Source organism: Cherax quadricarinatus, chromosome 17 (assembly GCF_038502225.1).
Source record: "Cherax quadricarinatus isolate ZL_2023a chromosome 17, ASM3850222v1, whole genome shotgun sequence".
Classification (NCBI taxonomy): domain Eukaryota; kingdom Metazoa; phylum Arthropoda; class Malacostraca; order Decapoda; family Parastacidae; genus Cherax; species Cherax quadricarinatus.
Window position 1 is genome coordinate 7,192,152 of NC_091308.1, and position 27,231 is coordinate 7,219,382.

At 38.7% G+C, this 27,231-nt stretch overlaps 1 protein-coding gene across 1 annotated transcript; it reads right to left on the bottom strand.

Moving 5' to 3' along the window:
- Positions 1–4,641: 4,641 nt before the first annotated feature.
- On the bottom strand, positions 4,642–23,478 carry LOC128686433 (uncharacterized). Its single transcript, XM_053773356.2, has 5 exons — positions 23,378–23,478; positions 21,104–21,262; positions 16,729–16,887; positions 15,780–15,971; positions 4,642–5,031 (listed from the first exon to the last, which is right to left on the bottom strand). The coding sequence occupies exons 2-5, from the start codon at positions 21,249–21,251 to the stop codon at positions 4,784–4,786; spliced, it is 747 nt and encodes a 248-aa protein (XP_053629331.1). The 5' UTR covers positions 21,252–21,262; positions 23,378–23,478; the 3' UTR covers positions 4,642–4,783.
- Positions 23,479–27,231: the final 3,753 nt, after the last annotated feature.

Consider the following 27,231-nt stretch of genomic DNA (forward strand, 5'->3'; position numbering starts at 1 on the left):
GCTCAGCATAACAAGCGGCTTTCTATATAGTAGTATGTCATTGATGTCAGTTAGGCCTGTATACCTTGTACATGTACTTTTAGTAAATAAAGATATTATTATTATATTATTATTATAAAAGCTATAAAAGGCAGAAATAGCAGGGAAACCACAAGCACTGCAATGAATCAAGACAAACTTTACCAGGAGCTATGACTCGACCCCTGCAACCACAAATAGGGGAGTAGGTGAGTACACACACACACACACACACACACACACACACACACATACACACACACACACACACACACACACACACACACACACACACACACACACACACACACACACACACACACATACACACACACACACACACACACACACACACACACACACACACACACACACACACACACACACACACACACACACACACACACACACACACACACACAAAGTACAAAGTCAGAAAGATCGGGGAAGGGCAAAGACGAGCATAGAGTACAGTCTAGGGAGGCCAAAGACTACGAACGTCACTCAAGCAATAGGATCTTGGACTGTGTATAATACTAAGCACATCTCCTGAAGCTCACATCAACCAAATAACTGTTGTAGCATGTTGGCGACTAGGGAACATCTCAATAAGGAGTCGTTCTGGACGCTGTACTGGAGCATGCAGCTTAACTATGACTCACGAAATCGTAATGACACGATTGCAAACAAACCATACCACGGGTGGGGTTTGAACCCGCGGTCAGAGAGTCTCGCGTTAGCCACTGGGTCAGCTAGCTTCAATAGAAGGTCTGTAAAAACTTGCATTTGTGGACACAGTGGTGCCTATGCTAACCTTCCTATGGTGTAGAAATATATCTAGTTGGACGAATCTTATTGTGGCTAGCTGGTCCAGTGGCTAACGCGACGGTCTGGAGTTTTTGAGACTCTCTGACCGCGACTTCAAACCCCACCCGTGGTATGTATTTTTTTTTTATGCAGCTTCAGTTTGGAACCCTTACCTGGCCAAACACGTCAGAAAACTACAAAAAGTACAAAGGTTTGCAACGAGACTAGTCCCGGAGCTATGGGGCATGTCCTACGAGGAGAGGTTAAGATAATTCAACCTGACGACACTGGAGGACAGGAGGGATAGGGGACACATGATAACGACATATAAAATACTGAGAGGAATCGACAAGGTGGACAGAAACAGTATGTTCCAGAAATGAGACAACAACAAAGGGTCACAGTTGGAAGGTGAAGACTCAACTGAGCCACAGGTTTATTAGGAAGTATTTCTTCAGGCACAGAGTTGTCAGGAAGTGGAATATTCTGGAAAGTGAGGTATTGGAGGCAGGTGCCATACATAGCTTTAAGAAAAGGTATGATAACGCTCATGGAGCAGGGTGTGGACCTAGTGGCAACCAGTGAAGATGCGAGGCCAGGAGCTATAACTCTACCCCTGTAACCACAATTAGGTGAGTACAAACGCATACACACACACACACACATACACACACACACACACACACACACACACACACACACACACACACACACACACACACACACACACACACACACACACACACACACACACACACACACACACTGCATTTTTTTGGACTGCAAGAAGGCCTTCGACACAGTTCCTCACAAGAGGTTACCGCAAAAGCTAGAGGATCAGGCACACATAACAGGAAAGGCACTGCAATGGATCAGAGAATACCTGACAGGGAGGCAACAACGAGTCATGGTACGTGACGAGGTATCAGAGTGGGCGCCTGTGACAAGCGGGGTTCCGCAGAGGTCAGTCCTGGGACCTGTGCTGTTCTTGGTATATGTGAATGACATAACGGAAGGGATAGACTCAGAAGTGTCCTTGTCTGCAGATGATGTGAAGTTAATGAGAAGAATCAAATCGGATGAGGATCAGGCAGGACTACAAAGAGACCTGGACAGGCTACAAGCCTGGTCCAGCAACTGGCTCCTTGAGTTTAACCCTGCCAAATGCAAAGTCATGAAGATTGGGGAAGGGCAAAGAAGACCGCAGACACAATATAGTTTAGATGGCCAAAGACTGCAAACCTCACTCAAGGAAAAAGATCTGGGGGTGAGTATAACACCGAGCATATCTCCTGAGGCGCACATCAATCGGATAACTGCTGCAGCATACGGGCGCCTGGCAAACCTACGGATAGCGTTCCGATACCTCAGTAAGGATTCGTTCAAGACTCTGTATACCATTTACGTCAGGCCCATACTGGAGTATGCAGCACCAGTTTGGAATCCACACCTAGTCAAGCACGTCAAGAAATTAGAGAAAGTGCAAAGGTTTGTAACAAGACTAGTCCGAGAGCTACGGGGATTGTCCTATGAAGAAAGGTTGAGGGAAATCGGCCTGACGACACTGGAGGACAGGAGGGTCAGGGGAGACATGATAACGATATATAAAATACTGCGCGGAATAGACAAGGTGGACAAAGGCGGGATGTTCCAGAGAAGGGACACAGACACAAGAGGTCACAATTGGAAGTTGAAGACTCAGATGAATCAAAGGGATGCTAGGAAGTATTTCTTCTGTCATAGAGTAGTCAGGCCGTGGAATAGCCTAGAAAGTGACGTAGTGGAGGCGGGAATAATACATAGTTTTAAGGCGAGGTATGGTAAAGCTCATGGGGCAGGGAGAGAGAGGACCTAGTAGCAATCAGTGAAGAGGCGGGGCCAGGAGCTATGACTCGACCCCTGCAACCACAAATAGGTGAGTACAAATAGCTGAGTACACACACACACACACACACACACACACATACATATTCGGAGGAACTAGAAAAAACGTTTTAGCGCAGATTATAATAATAATAATAATAATAATAATAATAATAATAATAATAATAATAATAATATCTTTATTTACTACAAGTACATGTACAAGGTACACAGTCCTAGCTGACATCAATAACATACTACTATACAGAAAGCCCCTTGTTATGCAGAGCATTTCGGGCAAAATAGGTCAGTTTTGTACCAGGATGCGACCCACACCAGTCTACTAACACCCAGGTACCCATTTTATTGATGGGTGAACATAGACATCCGATGTAAAGAAACATGCCCGATGTTTCTACCCCCGCCGGAAATTGAACCCTTACACTCGCCGTGTGAAGTGAGATCTTTAGCCAACAGGCTACGGAGTAAAAATAGTTCCAACGCAGAATCTGCTCTTTCTGAGTACTGAAAAATTTTGGCCCCTGAGCCTAGTGCTGTTTCTTTTACTAAGGAAATAAATATTACACTCCTCAAGACAGAAATTTATTGTATAACACGCTGCACATTTACACAATAAAGAAGTAATTCAGTTACCATGCTAAGGAATGATGAATTCACAAATCCGAAAAAGGCAAAGGACGTGTTAATATAATTTCTTCTGCAGGGCAATCACAAACATAATGGCTGGTTCAGGTTTCTTGATAAAAGAACATTCTCTCCATTCCTGCGGTCTTTGATTAAAACATTGGCTTTTATTCAAAAGTTACAGCTGGTTGTAAAATAGTTTATATTATGTAGTATACAGGTGAAATTATTTACTCAGTCCATAGTCCACAGATGGCATGGCACAGTATCTCACAAGAGACTGGGACAAAATCTAGTAGAGCATGCAAGAATAAGAGAGAAGGCACTACAATGAAAAATTAAAACGTGAGGTGAAAGAAAGAAGGATTTCAAGAAGAGGTGTCGGAATGGCGTACGTGACGGGTGGGGTTCCACAAGGATTCGCATTAGGGCCAGTACCATTTTTTGTGTACGTGAATGACATGACGGAAGCGATAGACTAAAAGGTATCCTTGTTTGTAGATTACGTAAAACTAATGTGGAGAAAGCAAACATGCGAGGACTGGAAATACTCCAAATGGACTTGGACAAGTGGCAGGTCTGGTCTGAGAAGTGGCTACCAGATATTAACCCCAAGTGTAAAGTTACGAAAATTCATAAAGGGCAAAGAAGACCACAAGCAGAGTAGAGAACTGATGACAAAGGCTGCAATCATATCTCAACGACATAGGATTGCAGGTGAGCCTTGTACCGAGCACATCGCCTGAGGTTCATATCAACCGAATAAGTGCTACAACAAAATTGCGTCTGACAGATCTAAAATCATCTTTTAGGAACCTAAGCAAGGAGTCATACATGGGACTTTATATGGTATATGTCAGTCCCATTTGAAAATATGCAGCACCCGTATGAAATCCACACTTGATTAAACATGTTAAAAACCTGAGAAAATACACAGGTTTACAACGAGACAGGTCCCGGAGCTAAGACTTATGTGCTCTGGGTGAAATTAAAGGAATTAAACCTGATTACATAAGAGATAAAAATATGTCTAGGGGATATTTTGTAAAGTGCAAAATATGGACAGGAGTTCATGGGGTGGACGGAGACAGATTGTTATAGAGACAGGAAACAGGAACATGAGTGCACGACTAGAACGTGAAGAAATAAGTTATAGGGATGTTGGGAAGCCTTTCTTCAGTTCTGTGGTGGTCAAGAAGTGGAACGATCTACAAAGAGGATAGGTAGAGGAAGAATTCACTTACAGCTTTAAGCAGAGGTGAGAGTGAACCCATTAGTGGCCTGCGAGGAAGAGTAGCCAGGAGCTGAGGATTAACTCCTTCAGCTACATGTAGGTAGGTACATATACGAGAGTACATACACAAATGCATTCACACACCTGCTTCCCTTGATTCCTGTCACATTAGTTCACTTGTTTCGAGACTGCTTACTGATGCCAATGTTATCGTAATCAGTACTGACAAAGAAAGTACATCAAATCGTCGTTGTCCAAGTGGTACTTTTTGCCTTCTATGTGTACAAGAACATGGCTATCCGTTGGGTTGTCAATAGGCAGAGTCAGGGTTGAAGGATTTATTGTCCCATCTCCCCAGATGAGAGTATTTGATGTGAGACCAGGGGGAAGATAGGGACCTGAGGGACACTTGCTAGGGGGAGAAGGGGGAGAAGTCTGGTAACTTAGAAGGTCGATGATCACTTCTGAAAAAAATATAAAAGTATTAATATAAGCAAAAATATGTTACGATATTCTGGAAAATAAAGTTAGTTACGACTATTATTATAAATCTACATGCACATGCCTTCCCTCTCTCTCTCTCTTTCTATCTATTTATCTTTCTATCTATATATATTATATATTATATATATTATATATATATATATATTATATATATATATATATCATATATATATATTATATATATATATATATATTATATTGTAGGTAGTAGGTTGGTAGACAGCAACCACCCAGGGAAGTACTACCGTCCTGCCAGATGACTGTGAAACAAAAACCTGTAACTGTTTTGCATGATGGTAGGATTGCTGGTTTCTTTTTCTGTCTCATAAACACGCTAAGATAACAGGGATATCTTGCTACTCCTACTTACACTTTGGTCACACTTCACAGACACGCACATGCATATATATATATACATACATCTAGGTTTTTCTCTTTTTTCTAAATAGCTCTTGTTCTTTTTTATTTCTTCTATTGTCCATGGGGAAGTGGAAAAGAATCTTTCCTCCGTAAGCCATGCGTGTCGTATGAGGCGACTAAAATGCCGGGAGCAATGGGCTAGTAACCCCTTCTCCTGTATACAATTACTAAAAAAGAGAAGAAGAAAAACTTTATAAAACTGGGTTGCTTAAATGTGCGTGGATGTAGTGCGGATGACAAGAAACAGATGATTGCTGATGTTATGAATGAAAAGAAGTTGGATGTCCTGGCCCTAAGCGAAACAAAGCTGAAGGGGGTAGGAGAGTTTCAGTGGGGGGAAATAAATGGGATTAAATCTGGAGTATCTGAGAGAGTTAGAGCAAAGGAAGGGGTAGCAGTAATGTTAAATGATCAGTTATGGAAGGAGAAAAGAGAATATGAATGTGTAAATTCAAGAATTATGTGGATTAAAGTAAAGGTTGGATGCGAGAAGTGGGTCATAATAAGCGTGTATGCACCTGGAGAAGAGAGGAATGCAGAGGAGAGAGAGAGATTTTGGGAGATGTTAAGTGAATGTATAGGAGCCTTTGAACCAAGTGAGAGAGTAATTGTGGTAGGGGACTTGAATGCTAAAGTAGGAGAAACTTTTAGAGAGGGTGTGGTAGGTAAGTTTGGGGTGCCAGGTGTAAATGATAATGGGAGCCCTTTGATTGAACTTTGTATAGAAAGGGGTTTAGTTATAGGTAATACATATTTTAAGAAAAAGAGGATAAATAAGTATACACGATATGATGTAGGGCGAAATGACAGTAGTTTGTTGGATTATGTATTGGTAGATAAAAGACTGTTGAGTAGACTTCAGGATGTACATGTTTATAGAGGGGCCACAGATATATCAGATCACTTTCTAGTTGTAGCTATACTGAGAGTAAAAGGTAGATGGGATACAAGGAGAATAGAAGCATCAGGGAAGAGAGAGGTGAAGGTTTATAAACTAAAAGAGGAGGCAGTTAGGGTAAGATATAAACAGCTATTGGAGGATAGATGGGCTAATGAGAGCATAGGCAATGGGGTCGAAGAGGTATGGGGTAGGTTTAAAAATGTAGTGTTAGAGTGTTCAGCAGAAGTTTGTGGTTACAGGAAAGTGGGTGCAGGAGGGAAGAGGAGCGATTGGTGGAATGATGATGTAAAGAGAGTAGTAAGGGAGAAAAAGTTAGCATATGAGAAGTTTTTACAAAGTAGAAGTGATGCAAGGAGGGAAGAGTATATGGAGAAAAAGAGAGAAGTTAAGAGAGTGGTGAAGCAATGTAAAAAGAGAGCAAATGAGAGAGTGGGTGAGATGTTATCAACAAATTTTGTTGAAAATAAGAAAAAGTTTTGGAGTGAGATTAACAAGTTAAGAAAGCCTAGAGAACAAATGGATTTGTCAGTTAAAAATAGGAGAGGAGAGTTATTAAATGGAGAGTTAGAGGTATTGGGAAGATGGAAGGAATATTTTGAGGAATTGTTAAATGTTGATGAAGATAGGGAAGCTGTGATTTCGTGTATAGGGCAAGGAGGAATAACATCTTGTAGGAGTGAGGAAGAGCCAGTTGTGAGTGTGGGGGAAGTTCGTGAGGCAGTAGGTAAAATGAAAGGGGGTAAGGCAGCCGGGATTGATGGGATAAAGATAGAAATGTTAAAAGCAGGTGGGGATATAGTTTTGGAGTGGTTGGTGCAATTATTTAATAAATGTATGGAAGAGGGTAAGGTACCTAGGGATTGGCAGAGAGCATGCATAGTTCCTTTGTATAAAGGCAAAGGGGATAAAAGAGAGTGCAAAAATTATAGGGGGATAAGTCTGTTGAGTGTACCTGGTAAAGTGTATGGTAGAGTTATAATTGAAAGAATTAAGAGTAAGACGGAGAATAGGATAGCAGATGAACAAGGAGGCTTTAGGAAAGGTAGGGGGTGTGTGGACCAGGTGTTTACAGTGAAACATATAAGTGAACAGTATTTAGATAAGGCTAAAGAGGTCTTTGTGGCATTTATGGATTTGGAAAAGGCGTATGACAGGGTGGATAGGGGGGCAATGTGGCAGATGTTGCAAGTGTATGGTGTAGGAGGTAGGTTACTGAAAGCAGTGAAGAGTTTTTACGAGGATAGTGAGGCTCAAGTTAGAGTATGTAGGAAAGAGGGAAATTTTTTCCCAGTAAAAGTAGGCCTTAGACAAGGATGTGTGATGTCACCGTGGTTGTTTAATATATTTATAGATGGGGTTGTAAGAGAAGTAAATGCGAGGGTTTTGGCAAGAGGCGTGGAGTTAAAAGATAAAGAATCACACACAAAGTGGGAGTTGTCACAGCTGCTCTTTGCTGATGACACTGTGCTCTTGGGAGATTCTGAAGAGAAGTTGCAGAGATTGGTGGATGAATTTGGTAGGGTGTGCAAAAGAAGAAAATTAAAGGTGAATACAGGAAAGAGTAAGGTTATGAGGATAACAAAAAGATTAGGTGATGAAAGATTGAATATCAGATTGGAGGGAGAGAGTATGGAGGAGGTGAACGTATTCAGATATTTGGGAGTGGACGTGTCAGCGGATGGGTCTATGAAAGATGAGGTGAATCATAGAATTGATGAGGGAAAAAGAGTGAGTGGTGCACTTAGGAGTCTGTGGAAACAAAGAACTTTGTCCTTGGAGGCAAAGAGGGGAATGTATGAGAGTATAGTTTTACCAACGCTCTTATATGGGTGTGAAGCGTTAAATATATATATATATATATATATATGTTTCAGACAACGGAACAATGATCTTCTCCAGACTGAGGGACTGACCACCTCAAAACTTTAAGGGTGATGGACTGATTACATCGTCTTCAAGTATCTTCTGCTTCTATCAACTTTTCTGTACTCGACTGAAGAAGCCTACTGTGTAGGCGAAACGTTTCGAAATAAAGATACCTAACTGTTGCATATGTGTCTTACCTAACATATATATATATATATATATATATATATATATATATATATATATATATATATATATATATATATATATATATATATATATTATTTTTTCAACAAGTTGGCCGTCTCTCACCGAGGCAGGGTGACCCAAAAAGAAAGAAAATCCCCAAAAAGTAAATACTTTCATCATCATTCAACACCTTCACCTCACTCACACATAATCACTGTTTGTTGCAGAGGCGCCCAGATACAACAGTTAAGAAGCATATATAAACATATATAACACATCCCTCCAAACTGCCAATATCCCAAACCCCGCCTTTAAAGTGCAGGCATTGTACTTCTCATTTCTAGCACTCATGTCAGGCTATATAAAAATAACCGGTTTCCTTGAATCCATTCATTAAATATTACCCTGCTCACACTCCAACAGCCTGTCAGGTCCCAAAAACCATTCGTCTCCATTCACTCCTATCTAACACGCTCATGCCCACAAAACCTTCTTTATCCCCTCCTTCCAACCTTCTCGAGGACGACCCCTACACCGCCTTCCTTCCCCTACAGATTTATACGCTCTCCACACCATTCTACTTTGATCCATTCTCTCTAAATGACCAAACCACCTCAACAACCCCTCTTCAGCCCTCTGACTAATACTTTTATTAACTCCACACCTTCTCCTAATTTCTACACTCCGAATTCTCTGCATAATATTTACACCACACATTGCTCTTAGACAGGACAGCTCCACTGCCTTCAATCGCCTCCTCGCTGCAGCATTCACAACCCAAGCTTCGCACTCATATAACAGTGTTGGTACTACTATACTTTCATACATTCCCTACTTTGCCTCCACTGATAACGTTTTGTGTTTCCACATATACCTCAACGCACCACTCACCTTTTTTCCTTCATCAATTCTATGGTTAACCTCATCCTTCACAAACCCATCCGCTGACACGTCAACTCCCAAATATCTGAAAACATTCACTTCTTCCATATTCCTTCTCTCCAATGTGATATCCAATTTTTCTTTATCTAAATAATTTGATACCCCTCATCAGCTTACTCATTCTATGTTCACTTTCAACTTTCTACCTTTACACACCCTCCCAAACTCGTCCATTAGCCTTTGCAACTTTCCTTTAGAATCTCCCATAAGCACAGTATCATCAGCAAAAAGTAACTGTGCCAACTTCCATTTTGTATTTGATTTCCCATAATTTAATCCCACCCCTCTTCCCAACACCCTAGCATTTACTTCTTTTACAACCCCATCTATAAATATATTACACAACCATGGTGACATTACACATCCCTGTCTAAGACCTACTTTTACTGGGAAGTAGTCTCCTTCTCTCCTACACACCCTAACCTGAGCCTCACTATCCTCATAAAAACTCTTAACAGCATTTAGTAACTTACCACCTATTCCATATACTTCCAACATTTGCCACATTACTCCCCTATCCCCCTATCATATGCTCCCCCTATCATATGCCTTTTTTAAATCCATAAATGAAATGAAAACTTCCCTACCTATTTCTAAATACTGTTCACATATATGCTTCAATGTAAACACTTGATCTACACATCCCCTACCCACTCTAAAACCTCCTTGCTCATCTGCAATCCTACTCTCTGTCTTACCTTTAATTCTTTCAATAATAACCCAACCATACACTTTTCCTGGCATACTCAGTAAACTTATTCCCCTACAATTTTTACAATCTCTTTTGTCCCCCTTCCCTTTATATAAAGGAACTATACATGCTCTCTGCCAATCCCTATGTACCTTCCCTTCTTTCATACATTTATTAAAAAAAAATACCAACCACTCCAACACTATATCCCCCCCTGCTTTTAACATTTCTGTCATGATCCCGTCAGTTCCAGCTGCTTTACTCCCTTTCATTTTACGTAATTCCTCACGCACCTCCCTCACACTCACATCCTGCTCTTTTTCACTCCTATAAGATGTTATACCTCCCTGGCCAGTGCATGAAATTATCGCTTCCTTTTCTTCATCGACATTTAAAAGTTCCTCAAAATATTCCCGCCATCTACCCAGTACCTCCAGCTCCCCATCTACTAACTCCCCTATTCTGTTTTTAACTGACAAATCGATTCGTTCCCTAGGCTTTCTTAACTTGTTTATCTCACTCCAAAAATTTTTCTTGTTTTCATCAAAATTTCTTAACAGTGCCTCTCCCACTCTCCTTTTGCACTTTCTCACCACTCTCTTCACCTTTCTTTTACTCTCCATATTTTTACTCTTCTTATAACACTTCTGCTTTGTAAAAAACCTCTCATAAGCTGTCTTTTTCTCTTTTATCACACCCTTTACTTCATCATTCCACCAATCACTCTTCTTTCCTTCTGCATCCACCCTCCTATAACCACAAACTTCTGCACCACATTCTAAGACTGCATTTTTAAAACTATTTCAACCCTCTTCAACTCCTTCCCCCCACTACTCATACTTGCACTAGCCCACCTTCCTGCCAATAGTTGCTTATATCTCGCCCTAATTTCCTCCTCCCTTAGTTTATACACTTTCACCTCTCTCTTACTTGTTGCTGCCATTTTCCTTTCGTCCCATCTACCTTTTATTCTAACTGTAGCTACAACTAAATAAGGATCCGATATATAAGTTGCCCCTCTATAAACATGTACATCCTGAAGCCTACCCATCTACCCTTTATCCACCAATACATAATCTAACAAACTGCTTTCATTACTTGCTGTATCATACCTTGTATACTTATCCTCTTTTTCATTAAATATGTATTACTTATTACCAAACCTCTTTCTACACATAGCTCAATTAAAGGCTCCCCATTTTCATTAATCCCTGGCACCTCAAATTTACCTACTACTCTCTACGCAACATTTTCACCCACTTTAACATTGAAATCCCCAACCACAAGTACTCTCACACTTGGTTCAAAACTCCCCACGCACTCACTCAACATTTCCCTAAACCTCTCTCTCTCCTCTACACTTCTCTCTACTCCAGGTGCATAAATGCTTACTATAACCCACTTTTCACATCCAACCCTTATTTTACTCAACATAATCCTTGAATTAATACATTTATACTCCCTCTTTTCCTGCCATAACTTATCCTTCAACATTATTGCTACTCCTTCTTTAGCTCTAACTCTATTTGAAACCCCTGACCTAATCCCATTTATTTCTCCCCACTGAAACTCTCCCACCCCCTTCAGCTTTGTTTCACTTAAAGTCAGGACATCCAGCTTCTTATTCATAACATCCACAATCATCTCTTTATCATTCGCACAACATCCACGCACATTCAAACATCCCACTTTGACGGTTTTCTTATTTTTCTTTTATGTATATATATATATATATATATATATATACAGTGGTCCCTCGTTTTTCGTAATTAATCCGCTCCTGGAGGAGCTACTATAAACGAAATTTACGATTTGCGAATCAATTTTCCCCATAAGAAATAATGTAAATACAATTAATCAGTTTCTGACACTCAGAAGTATTAAAACAAAAAAATTTTTTACATGAAATATACATGTAGTACATAAATAATACAATGGGAAATGAATGAAACATTAACAGCATAACACTTACCTTTATTGGAGATTCTTCTTAGTGTATGGGAGACTGGAGGAGGAGAGAGATTGGATTGTTTACAGTTTGGAAGGGGAATCCCCTTCCAGCAACACCTCAGGTACCAATTGCTTCTCTGGGGTTGCTTCTCTTCTGTTTCTTAATGCCACTAGGACCACCTTTAGAGTCACTCTAGTCCTGTCTCGCAAAGTAACTGTGGAGAGAGCTCTGTTTCTGGCGTCTCTTTAACACTTCCCTAAAATGGTACAAGACTTTGTCACTGTACATATTTCTCACCTTCTTTACCACAGGCTTGGCACTAGGAGCTTTCTTTGGAGCCATGGTAGCTTATTTAGTACTTGCAAGCACTAAAATGAGTGGAATATTATGAAATATTTCGTAGGAGCACTTGAGGGGACCTTCACTCACTGGTAAACAATGCCAGACTGGCTGGTTAGGGAGGCCTCCCCTGCTCACACCGTGCGTAAGCGTCCTGGACGAACTACTATTCGCGAGTCAACCTATGAAAAGCGAGTCCATGTTTATACGAAAATACCCCTATGATTGGCGAAATTGACGATTGCCGAGAACTACGAAAAGCGAGGGACCACTGTATACATATAAAATCACGAAACAAGTAATTTTGAATCATTAATAGAACTGCGGCTAGCCAGGATTCGCTCCTAAATCACAATGCTCAGCCTTGTAAGAACAGGATAAAGTACACATCCCTCTGTCCACTTGACCATCAATTCTCAAACACCAATCACTCGGTGAAAGTGAACGTGTTTTTCTCTGGTGCGAGAACATACGTGATGGCCGATCCTCAGAGATTAATTTCAACCTCATCCTATTTGGGGTACCAGCCTTCATGAGCAGTCTGTATATTAATGAAATCACGAAGCAAGTGATTTTGAATCATTAACATTACCACCCCATCTATAAATATATTGAACAACCATTATGACATCACACATCCCTGTCTAAGGCCTACTATAACTAAGAAATAATATCCCTCCTACATTCTCTAACCTAAGCCTCACTATCCTTGTAAAAACTCTTCATTGCTTTCAGTAACCTACCTCCCATTCCATACATTTGTAACATCTGCCACGTTGCTCCTCTATCTAACCTATCATACGACTTTTACAAATCCATGTATGCAACAAAAATCTTTTACACCCTTATCTAAATATCGTTCACTTATATATTTTACTGCAAACACTTGATCTACACAGCCCCTACCCTCCCTAGAGCCTCCTTTTTCATCTGTGATCCTGCTCTTCGTCTTACTCTTAATTCTTCCAATAATAGCTCTACCATACAATTTAGCAGGTATACTCAACAGGTTTATTCCCCTATAATTTTTACACTCTTTTGTCCCCTTTCCCTTTATACAAAAGAACAATGCACTCTCTTTGCAATCTCTTGGCACCTTACCCTCTTCCATACATTTATTAAATAAAAGCACCAACTACTCCAAAATTATATCCCCACGTAATCGAAGTCCAGACGTACATGCATAGGGGTCCTGATCAGCAGAATGCATGTACCTGTGAAGGTGTCTTCACAAAACACAACTTCAACAACAAGAACATCAACTGGGACCAGGTAAACCATGTCCTAAACGAAACATGTTGGGAAGATGTCTTAAATGACATGGATCCAAACCAGTGCCTTGAAAGGATCAACTTCCTGGCAGCCGAAGCATGTTCTAGGCATATTCCCCTAAGAAAGAAGAAGAGCAGGAGTAAACTGGACCCTCTTTCATTCTACACACTGCCTTATGCACCTCCCCCACACTCACAACTGGCTCTTCCTCACTCCTACACGGTATTGTGCCTCCCTGCCCAATGCACGAAATCACAGCTTCCCTAACTTCATCAACATTTAACAGTTCCTCAATGTATTCCTTCCATCTTCCCGATACCTCTGACTCTCGTTCTAATAACTCTCCTCTTCTATTTTTAAATTGTTCTGTTCTTATTTCTTCACTAGTACTACTATTTTACTATTCTACCACTTGATCGATCTACCTGGGCACCAAGCCCGAGTGATGTAGTATAGTGGTCATCTGACTGCCACCTTGGTGGACCAGTCATACTCTGCATCACTTCATTGGTTGTTTGCGCCATTTGTCTGGCAATGCGTTAGGTGTGAATACATTCAGTGTATGTTGCAACAAGGAGGAGGCTGGAGACAGTGATGTCGTGTCTTAGGGTAATATGTGGTGTGAATATAATGCAGAGAACTCGTAGTTTGGAAATTAGGAGGAGGTGCGGGATTACCTAAACTATTATTTAGAGGGCTGAGGAGGGGATGTTGAGGTGGTTCGGACATGTAGAGAGGCCGGACGAAATAGAAAGACTTCAAGAAGGCGGGGGTAGAGGTCGGCCTAGGAAAGGTTGGAGGGAGGGGAAAAAAATGGTTTTGTATGCGAGAGGCTTGGACTTCCAGCAAGCATGCGTGTGTTAGATAGGAGCAAATGGAGACAAATGTTTTTTAGGATTTGACGTGCTGTTGGAGTGTGAGCAGGGTAATGTTTATGAAGGAATTCAGGGAAACCGTCAGGCCGGAGTTGAGTCCTGGAGATGGGAAGTACAGTGTCTACACTCTGAAAGAGGGGTGTTAATATTGCAGTTTTATAACTGTAGTGTAAGCACGCCTCTGGCAAGACAGTGATGGAGTGAATGATGGTGAAAATTTTTCTTTTCCGAGCCACCCTACCTTGGCGGGAAACGGCCGATGTGTTAATAAAACAAAATAACATCCAATTATGTTTATGCCAGGGATTCCTAGGTGCTCATACAAGCCATATATGAGCACCTAGGAAAAAAACTACTTGATCACTTCCTACAGATGTCATCTATCTACACACAAGCCAGGAACAAGTAACAGCGGCGGGATCTAGCCAAAACTAACTTCAAAATTTCAATGATTTCATCACTATTTTTTGACTTTGTATCTCATGCGACCTGGTCACTTCTTAGCGTTATTTGGGTCGGCGTCCCGAGTCAGATATTTCCCCGAGCATTACCTGAGTTCACCCGCTAAAGTTTTATTAAGCGGAAAAGTCATCATAGACTAGTTACCTTTATCTCCACACTCATTACAGCACAAAGTGGTGAGATTGAGCGTTTTCCTTCTAAGATGTGAGACTTTTATCCTGCCCAGTACTCAGATGTGTATAGGATTACCCAAATCACTCACACATGCTCACCTTGTGTTGTTGCACTAAGAATTTCTGGCATAATCTGTGTGTGTTTCACTCCGTAACCTTGAGTGTGGTTGTTGGAGTTTGTAAGCCACTCAAGCTACCAGAAAGCCACTGTAGTAACCCAGCATTGCAAGTTCACCCAACCCAGCAATTCGGCATCACCAGGCTGAAAGGCGTCTGTGAGTGCCTATTACTTTTATTAAGAACACTGATGCTAAGATTTCCTGTGGAAGTGTGTTTAAAGTGTAAAGATAAGCGATTTACTGAAAGTAATGACGAGCAGTATAGTGTTAATGTCTTATGAGCCCGGCTTACGTCAGCCGTCGGCCAGCTTACGAAAGTGTTAGTGCACCGTGACTCTTGAATTAATAAGTATTCTGTGGATATACCAGACTTGAACCCAAAACATGTTTTTTAAATGTATTATTTTTTATATGCGTACGCTAAATGTTTTTCTCTGCATAAATTACGAATGATATTCTAAAAAAAGGTATCATTGCATTTTCATAATAATTATTATATTTTCCTTACTGTCTGTGTGGTTTGCAGAAGCCAAGATCATACTGATGTTCACTTGTAGAGCAGTTCTAAATATGGCAAGCCTGAAGCCTGGAATACTATTACAGTAAGCTTTCGCACCGGCGTAACATAACTGTATACTTGGTATGAAGTAGTGACGACCATCTTCCCTTTGTACTGCATTTACGTTGCCCACCAAAGAGTCTGCAATGGAAAAATTTCTTGTCTATCTGGTTTTCTAAATGAATTAGTGTATCTATTCTGCCTTCACCGATTTAGGTGGAGGAAGAATAGAGGATAGAGAAAATACTCTTTTATAGTTATTTACATATACAGAATAATGAGAATATGATAAAATATTTAGAAAAATATAATGCATTATCATGAAAAAAAAATAATTTTCGTTGAGGGAGCTTTTGAATCTTACATCTTGTTAAAAGTAATTATTACTTTTCCATTCATAAATGACAATTTTTTTATGCAACCCCAAATTTTATCAAATTATTAATCTCTCTACGGAACTTTTTGTAATGCTCAGCAAAATTAGCTGAAAAACGCTCACCCATACTCTTATTTGTTCACCTTTAGTTATCCCTAATACTTCATAAGACCTATCTTTTTCCATTTAACTTAATCTTCCTGCCGTATATCATGTTTTACACCAAAAAAAAAAATAGATCTGCAACATTTTCTTACCACCCCTTCACTAATCAATATTCTTAACCCCAGCACGGCGTTCCATTAAATATAAATCTCTGTAATACCTTCTAACACTTCATTCTAACATTTGCACATCAGGATTTTCTTCCTCCTCAACACACTCACCTTGTCTCACGAACATTTCACTTAACCGATGCAAATGCTCTATATATGTCGCGTATCTTATTGTTGCTACCACTACATAATGATTCGATGTAACACTGACTTTTCTAAAATTAAGCACACATTGCAATAAAAATACCTTCGAAGTAGCCGTAAACAGCACTGGAGTTGGAAGTGAGAGGGAAGTTTAGGGAGGGACCAACGCTGGTAGTAAGACACTGCCAAACATTATTGGTTGTTTGCAGAGCTGTCCAAGCCTTGCAGCTGCTCACCGTGAAGCACTTAGATTTACATTTATCTACAAAACAAGGGAAAAGAATATTATGTTAATGAGTCTGTGGCTGTAATTTCTTTCTCGAAGACACTTTAAAACTTAACATATGTAAACGAATGGCCATTTATAACACAATACAGCTTAAAACGACAGCTCAGGGATAACACCTTTGAAAGTTTTGCAGTGAAATGTCATCAGGAATAATGAATATATATATATATATATATATATATATATATATATATATATATATATATATATATATATATATATATATATATATATATATATATATATATATATATATATATATATGGGGAAGTGGAACAGAATTCTTCCTCCGTAAGCCATGCGTGTCGTAAAAGGCGACTAAAATGCCGGGTGCAAGGGGCTAGTAACCCCTTCTCCTGTATATATTACTAAATTTAAAAGGAGAAATCTTCGTTTTTTCTTTTGGGCCACCCCACCTCAGTGGGATACGGCTGGTGCGTTAAAAGAAAGAATATATATATATATATATATATATATATATATATATATATATATATATATATATATATATATATATTATAGTAACCACGGACGAGTGGTATTGATCAATAACAACACTGCGCTAGCCAAGGATTCGAACCCATGTTGCACTGGAATACCTCATTGTAAGCGAGAACCACATGACGCTTTAAACCACAGGACCACCCAACCCTACAAGAATGGCGCAGCCAGCAGAGCTAGCACAGTGTTGTTATTGATCAATACCAATCGTCCGTGGTTACAATAATATATAAATGCTGCTCGTGAGGCTAGTACACCAAACTGGGATGAGAATGAAATTAGCTTAGAAGCTCCAACACGTTCGTATACCCTCGGATGGCGGCTCCGCCATTCTTGTAGGGTTGGGTGGTCCTGAGGTTCACAGCATCATGTGGTTCTCGCTTACCATGAGGCAAACTACTACAGCATGGGTTCGAATCCTTGGCTAGCACAGTGTTGTTATTGATCAATACCACTCGTCCGTGGTTGCAATAACATATAAATGCTGCTCGTGAGGCTAGTACACCAAACAGGGATGAGAATGAAATTAGCTTAGAAGCTCCCACACCTCCGTATGCCCTCGGATGGCGGCCCAGCAGCTAGCTCTGCTGGCTGCGCCATTCTTGTAGGGTTGGGTGGTCCTGTGGTTTAAAGCGTATATATATATATATATATATATATATATATATATATATATATATATATATATATATATATATATATATATATATATATATATATATATCCAAGGAGTCGAACCAAGCTGTTTTGGCCCGCCTCATGGTGAGAGAATGTGTGGTCTAAAGTGTCATTAGTTTTCTCTCACCATGAGGCGGGCCAAAACAGGATGGGTTCGACTCCTTGGCTAGTGCAGTGTTGTTATTGATCAATATCACTTGCTCCGTGGGTACAATTATATATATATATATATATATATATATATATATATATATATATATATATATATATATATATATATATATATATATATATACATGTATGTATACACAAATAACCCGCACATAAAAGAGAGAAGCTTACGACGACGTTTCAATCCGACTTGGACCATTGACAAAGTCACACTGTGACTTTGTCAATGGTCCAAGTCGGACCGAAACGTCGTCGTAAGCTTCTCTCTTTTATGTGCGGGTTATTTGTGTATCGTTCCAGTCACGGTATTGTGCCTTTTTGTTATTCATGTATGTATATTTACGTATATATGATGTAATATCTCCGTAAATCATCCTGAAAACCGAAAAATCTTTTGAATAATTCAGTCATACTAACCACAGCTGTGAAGTTTTTAGTGGAAACGTTTTATAGAAGAGGATTTTAGCTGAATGTCGGAATCTGTAATAATGAGAAGGCTTGAAAAAAACGACAGAATTAGCTGAATTGCCTTTACCAGTTATATATGGTTTTCAGGAACATTCTGTTAAATAAGTTGAAGTAATTATGATATTCTTATATTCAGTTATTGCAAAGTGACGTAGTGAAATTTTGATTCTGAACACCAAACCTCGGAAAAGAGAAGAAAAAGACTAAAGGTAAAATTCTGGAGGTTTCTCAATATTTGTGTATTTATTTATCTTTCCCAGGAGCTAGAACCGTGCTTGGCATTCTGATTTTACACTAGATTAAGTCTCTTATACGTCTACGTCTATGAATTGTTACAGTCATATATAGCATTTACCCATATCGTTGATGACTTACGGAAACAAAAGCAAGACTTTGGTGTAGATTGTGATGTCAAGGGAATATGGCATCCTTTGGCTTTGCCTCTGCAATGTTTCCAAGTTCACGTTGGAATTAGATTATGAGGCATCGTATGGAAGCTGTCATAACCTGGTAGCTATGGCCATGACTTGGCATTTTAATTTGACCTAGTACAAACCTCTGAGAAACCATCGAATTAATACAGGTGTTTATTATTATTTTTAAGGACGCAAGATCTTGGTCTGGTTTTTGATTACCGAAAATGTTCTCTGCAAAAAAAAAAAAAATGGCAGTTGGGTCGCTAGCTTTAGAAGCTTAAAATGTAGCTGGTTTGCAGAGCATCATATTTAAGCTGTTATGGCCTAGTAGCTAGAATAGTGGCTTAATTTTCGGACTTGCCCCTTCTTTAATTTTTAAAACCAAAACAGGGAAATGTTTCATATTTTACATATGTTTACCCAGCTCCTAGATAATATAAGGGGTAAAGAGCAAGATTTAAATACTAGGTGTGAAACTGGATGTTTTGCTAGATGACATGGGTGTTAGAGCAGTGGCGTGACACTTTGTAGTTTTGCATCAGGCATTAAATTGCCGGGCGCCACCCGGCTTGCTGATTCTCAGCCTTTCTTCACTGTGTACACGTCCACATGGATACACAGGCTGTGCTTTCTTATTTCCCTTGCAACACTGAAAGCCCCTGAGTGTGTTGGCTACAATACGAAAGGCCTAGGGCAAAACAACCACAGGAGCTGAATAACAGCTCCAGGACTTTCGTTTTACAATCAACACATCATCAATAGCTTGCAAAATTGCAAAAATGAATATGAAATCTCTGCATTTTCATTCCAAGGGAGGCTTGCTAAGATTGCTTAGCAAGCGTCTTAGCAAGCGTCTTAGCAAGCGTCTTAGCAAGCGTCTTAGCAAGCGTCTTTAGATTTTACTTTATTTTCTAATTTAAGGGTAAAAGAATCCTCAGTTGGTGGTATACAGGTGTAGAGGCTCATGAACCCTTACTAAGTCGAAAAGCATTAAATGAAATGAAACGACCAACCTCCATTCAGCGAATATATATGTACCGGAGACGTATGGTTCGTAATGCACTGTACATACGCTGGGAATTTAATTAAATACCAGCATTAAGGATTATAGCGTTTCTGACAGTAAGTATAAATGCTGCATGCTGCTTAAATGACCTTCGTCCACCTGAGAGGCTTAAAACTCAATAATCCACTTAACGTCTGTTCAGTCTTCGTGAACACGCAAATTTTCAGTAGTCTGGTAAAACAGTAATTTTGTTCTTTCAGACTTTTAACAAAATCATCAGTAATTATAATTAAACTTTGCATAGTTTTGTTATTGTTTTATATATTTTTTTTTGTTACATGTTATACTATACCTGGTAATTAATGGAACAACATCGACACCATGCCGAACCCTCCTAGGGTAGGGTAGGTGCCCGAGCCCGAGCCTTTAGCTCATAAGACTGTCATTCCCATTTGCTCCCTTGGGGCGGGGATGGCAGACCAGAGAGGCCTAGCTTGTGGCTAGGCCTGGGGACAGTTGGTCCCAAAGATGAGGAGGTACTTGTGCCTCCTCCCATGGGAGACTTAGGTCTCAGACACTCCCTAAAGAGGGAGCCAAGGCCGGGCCACCACTTGGAAAAGGCCCGGGCCGGGAGAATACCGGCTAATCTTTAATTAATAATTAATAATGGAACAACAATCACAAAAAGTTAAAAGTACAAAATAAAAATGATACCGATGGGATGCACGGGATGTGGTGCAGGGCAGCAGTGACATTTAATTAAGAGGGTGATATGTAAGCGGTGACAACACAGTGGCTTACCTCACTGAGAGGTGACGTCATTTTTATTGTCAAATTAATCACATTAAGAAAATCTCAGGAAGAGTTTATGGTTTTCAGAAGTAAAAATAGAGAGAACAGGGAAGGAGTGGTGATAGTGAAATGTTGATGAGGATCAGCAGTAGTTCACCTGGGGTTGTAACTACTGAAATGTTGTTGGCTTGGGAAGTGTTGAATGTTAAGCCCGGCGCCGTGAAGTATGCCCAGTTTCTCTGTGCCAATGTTGAGCCGCTCAGGCAGACTTGGGCTGTCGCCACCCAGAATGTAAATACTCGCATCTCTCCTCAGTCTGCCGAACCAGCACGAAAATTAACGAAACAATGTCTTAGATTAAAACACTGTTGTAATATACCTTGGTAGAACAGATGTAAATATATTACCATCATCATCATTATTATTATTATTATTATTATTATTATTATTATTATTATTATTATTATTATTATTACTACTACTACTACTACTACTACTACTACTACTACTACTACTACTACTACTACTACTACGCTTATTTGTTTATTAAGATCATTTGCATTTTTAGCAGACAGGTTGAAAAATAACTGACTCAAGAAATCGTAATGACACGATTGCAAATAAACCATACCCCCGGCCGGGATTGAACCCGCGGTCATAGAGTCTCAAAACTCCAGCATGTTCAAAGGAAGGGATTGTAATATCTTATTGTTTAAGGATAATTTATTCTAGGAACATCAGAGATGGTTGCTAGATTTTAACAAGGGTTGTAGAGTTATTTAATTACGAAAATTTAATGGATTAAATAAGGGATGTGTTAGCTTTCTCATGTGCCTAGGACAAAATGGTAACTAACACTCACACACACACACACACACACACACACACACACACACACACACACACACACACACACACACACACACACACACACACACAATAATCTTAGGCGATCTTAACAGTGCCACGGGGGAAGGAGATATCCTGAGCTCAGGATCTTTCATACGTCTTTGTGCATCGTCAGGAGTTAGCAATATTGCAAGAGCAACAACAGGTAGACTACGGGGAAGCTTTCTCAGAGGAAACGTAGCGCGTTGATGATAGCTTGTCTGCCTAAGAATGGCGGTCAGGCACCATTCCGTCAAACAATCATTCTGTCCCATCAATACCCACACGAGGTGAAGGGTATAAGGAGGGGACCCCTGAGGTTTCCAGAAAGTAAGTTGCAGAATAATATGGACAAATAAAAGCCAGTAATAAGCAGCATCTAATCAAGTACTATAAGATATTTTTCCAAGTGGACAATACAGATATAAACACTGGAATTATATGTAAACCTTCGTATTAATTACGGAATCGAATGTGTCCATTGTTAGCTTATACTACTACTAAACATCCATGAAAGTTCTAGAAATTTCTAGCTTATGTTCAGGAGTATCCCTTCTTACATTCCTTAACATAGCCTACTGAAAACCCAAATATTATTGATTATGACTATTCCTTGGTATCTTGATTATTGCACATACAATCATGAGTGTTACTGGATTTTCCTTAGTATTCTTTATTCTTCATCACAGAATTTTTTTCCTTAGTATTTCGATTATTTTATCTCCGAATATCATGGATGTTCATGACTTCTCTATCGCATTATCCTAACCTCATTAACATAGAGACTTGGTTGTATATATATATATATATATATATATATATATATATATATATATATATATATATATATATATATATATATATATATATATATATATATATATATATATATATATATATATATATATATATATATATATGTATATATACATATATATACATATATACATATATATATATATATATATGTATATATACACACACACACATATATATATATATATATATATATATATATATATATATATATATATAAACACACTGGCCTCCTTCCACTGATGAATGGTGACCAGACAAAGAAACACTTTCACTATTATTATTTTCCAAGAGGTAAGACGTGATTATAGAGGACAGGATTCTAGCCCATAGAAATTCATTCTTAAATCAAGCAGGCATATTCTGTACCGTGCTAGTGTGCAGTGACCGTCAATATTGGCTTGGTAATTTTGTTACTGGCTTGTCAAGAATTCGAGTCCTACCCGTTTATTCGATATATATATATATATATATATATATATATATATATATATATATATATATATATATATATATATATATATATATAAATCTAATTTCTGGTACAATTTTTTTAACGCCTTAAGTTTTATGCAGCATTAAGAAATTTACTCTGTTTTAACATATATTTCCTCCATATGACTACCAAGCTTTTTTTTTATTCAAGTCATATTTACTGCGTATATACAATCATGAATGTTGATGTACAATCTGTTTTTCTTCTTACACTTTCATCATCTTAACTGACCTTTCCTAGTGTGTCTCCAGTAGCACTCAGTTCACGTCCTGTGCGTCACTCAGTTGATCAAGACACACCAACGCTTCACCAGTTCTCCTTCAGTGTCGCAGCCGGAATGACTCCTCATTTTTACCACCCATTATCCCCCCTCCCCTTCCCCCAGCAATATTTATCAATTACGTATTAAGTTCTCAGCGAAAACTGGATGATAGTGTTTCGTTTTCTTCGAAACATATCTGTTGCCACTGGCGACGTCTTGGATATATTTCGTATTGATTAGCAATATACAACACTCGAAATATCTTCATTCATAAAACTGGATAGTGGCGGTTGTGGAAAAACCAGTTTCCATTTGATCTTATATTACTTTTATGAGATTCGTAGATATACTTTGCAAATACTTTTTCAAGGAGCGATGCAACAAAATTAATGACAAATATATTAAATTTGCTAGTTAGCTTCAAGAATATTCTTAAAGTAAATGACGATGTAGAAATGCTAGTCCTTGAATGAAAAGTCTCACCAAACCAGCATGGTAAAAAAAATATTTAGAATATCGCGAAAATGTATTAAAATCCAAAATTCCTTCGGTTCATACACACAAAAAAAAATCATTTAAATAGATTTAAGATGTTTAAGTGTTTAATAATAATAAATAATAAACATTATACCTACCTTTAGAGCTGGATATAAGTATAACCATGATTTTTAAAGGGGTGGAAAGGTAAGCCAGCGGAAGGCCTCGGTCTCATGACCAAAAGCTCCAGCTGTGCGTCAACATACGACTGAGTTCCGCGTCAGGAAATACTTAACCTGTTTGCTGACAAACCTAATATCTACCATTATTATTTTATTTATTTTTATTTTTATTCGCTGGTATTCTCCAGGCCCGTGTCTTTTCCAAGAGTGATCACCCGGCCTTGGCTCCCTATCTGGGAAGTGTCTCGAGACCTAAGCCTCCCATGGGAGGAGGTACAAGTACCCCCTCATCTTTGGGACCAAGTGTCCCCAGGCCTAGCCATAGTCCGCGCCCTCACGGGGTTCGTAGGGAGAAGCTAGGCCTCTGGTCTGCCATCTGCCCCGCCTCAAAGAGGCTCGTGGTGATGACAGTCTTGTGAGCTGCAGGTGGTAGCAAGCTCAGGCTTCCCTTTTTATTATTATTATTATTATTATTATTATTATTATTATTATTATTATTATTATTATTATTATTATTATTATTATTATTATAGAAACACTATGATAATACAAAATAAAGTCAACACAAGGTTTATTGACCGACAGATGTATGTCTCTCAGTGTAAATGCTAAGAATTTACTATAATCTCTGTTTTAATGATTAATGAATTCTTGTCCTGTGGTAAATAGGTTTTACATGTAGTCTTAAGGCCCTTTTATAGTCGATAATTTTTAATCCCATTAACTAACCAACTAATATAATAGGATCTATTTAGTGCACTTGGACATGTATATCTAGGTTAACAGATTTTTATCCCTATTTAAGATACCGAAGAATTCTTTATGAGTTGTGAATAGATGATATGCAGCCGTAATGACATTTAAATAAACAATAGGCTTTATAGCTAATTAACCAATGAATACAAATGTGAAAAGGATATATACACTGAGAGGTGTGTGACTCTCAAAGTTTGTTCTGAGAGTTTACTTTAATATTTATTAAAGAGATTAGAATGTTCTTGTCTGGTGGTGAACAGGTTACATGTAGCATTAATGAACCTCGTGTAGTCGATAGGCTTCAAACCCTATTAACCAATAAGCAAGTACCGAGGATATATACGTTCACCGAGAGGTACGTGTCTAGGATTAAAGTATTTTTGTCTTGTAATGAATAGCTTACACGTAGCCTCAACGACCATCATGTAGAATATAGGCTACAAATCTCATTAACCAACTAAAAACAAATCAAAAGATAAGTATGCCATAAGGTAAATATGTCTCCCTGCATATACAATCATGGCTGACTTTAGTTCTTATCTTCAGTGTTTTAAATAATCTTGACTAGTGGTGAGCGAGATACAGCCTTAATGACATTTTCTTAATATATATAGTTTTCAAGCCTCGTTAACTATCGAACAAGTAAAACTGAACACTGTTCTGTTGTGCAGGTCCTCTGAGAAATCAAGGTAACTCATTGCATTGAAAAATAAAACGTTAAATATCAAAATAAATATCAACTTGCGTCTGATTTCTGTTGGCGGAGGATTTGTTATAACGACTGATTTTTTGACCCAGTTGGTGAATGGAAACTGGTCAGAAAAGGTGAGAAGTTGCTTATTTTTATGCAATACATCGTAATTGACCAAACTAATGTTTGTGGTAGGACCAGTGATTGAGTCTTTTTCCCACCATATGTGAGCGATGGTGAGAAAAATGTTAAATATAACTTACTGGAATTTACGTAATTGTTCAAGAAGTACAGATAAAATTTCTCTGATAAAGGTCGTCTCTGAATTGGTATTTTTCACTTCTTTCCATTTTTCTCGAATTCGAGGCAGTTTCCCCGAAATCTGTTCCGTTTCTGCTTATTCCAGTCCCAGTCCCTCCTCCTACCATCTCCTATACTTAGGGTTGACCGTATTTGTTAATCAAACCTCTCATAATAAAATTTGAAAAAAAAAAAAACTCCGAGAATACTGTTTGAAATCAAATGATTACATAATACAACATGTATATTTTAAATTGTAAAAAGAAATTAAAAAGAAAGCTATACATTTCCGCATCAAATCTCTTATCTCTCGCTTGATCCATCACCATATCTGTGTAATAAAATGAAAATCGACACAGTTCTACTGTTACAGATTCTTCTAAATCTAAGAAGTAGATTATATTTTGAACAACACTAGAGATGTATTTTCTTATCAGTATGTCAGTCTCGATAAGAAACAGTTTTCTTTTCAATTTGGTACATTCATCAAATCAACTTCTCGAGCCATTAAGATCTGTCAATAATAGTAAGTCTTGTATTCAAACGAAATTGTTCACATGTAGTCCTGGTGACCCCGGCAGTAAATCTTTATTTATTTTATGTATTTCCTACGAAAGCAAGATTCGGCAAACGTGTCCTGGGTCCAAGACAGTTCAACAGCCTATCATCATACATAAGGGGGATTATTATTAGATCCCCTGGCTGTCTGTAAGAGGGAACTGGACAGGCAGCTAGTCAATGCCCGATCAGCCGTACTTTGGTTTATACGTTGGTTTGCGTGCGGCCAGCAGTATCAGCCTGGTTGTTCAAGCCTTGATCCACCGAAATGCCTGCTGTGTTAGGACCAGAAAGGTTAAACAATACTTTCTGTTTTAAAATATTAAGATAGCTTTTCCTGCTGACAAAATTTACATACCCAATTCTGTACATCGTCCTGTATTCTGTGTTTATAAAGCTTATACTATTAAAAATTTGTTTATATTCATATTTATAAATGAGAGACTTTTTTTCAGCTTTTCTGATCATTAGATTCGACCAATAAACTTTAAATACGAGTTTGACGCAATTTCTAATGTGATGACGTTATATGCAGTGCATTTATAAATTTGAACTTCAAAAGTCTACATTTCCTTATTATAATTACTCGGAATTATGCATAATAAAATAACGTTCAAATTGACCCTGGAGAATATACTGAACTTTGTACAATATTCTACACCGAAAACTTGAAGAAAATGTAAATTACAACAATGAGTAATTGCGAAATTTATGTGAATTTCATATTTCCGTGTCCAAGGAGAGTAATCAATAGTTGTTCACTTTGTGCTGGGTTCATGTAGCGTGGCGTGAGTGTTTGTGTTAACTTACAAGTACCCACAGGTTTGTGTCTCTTAGTTACCATTTGTGTACTCGGCTG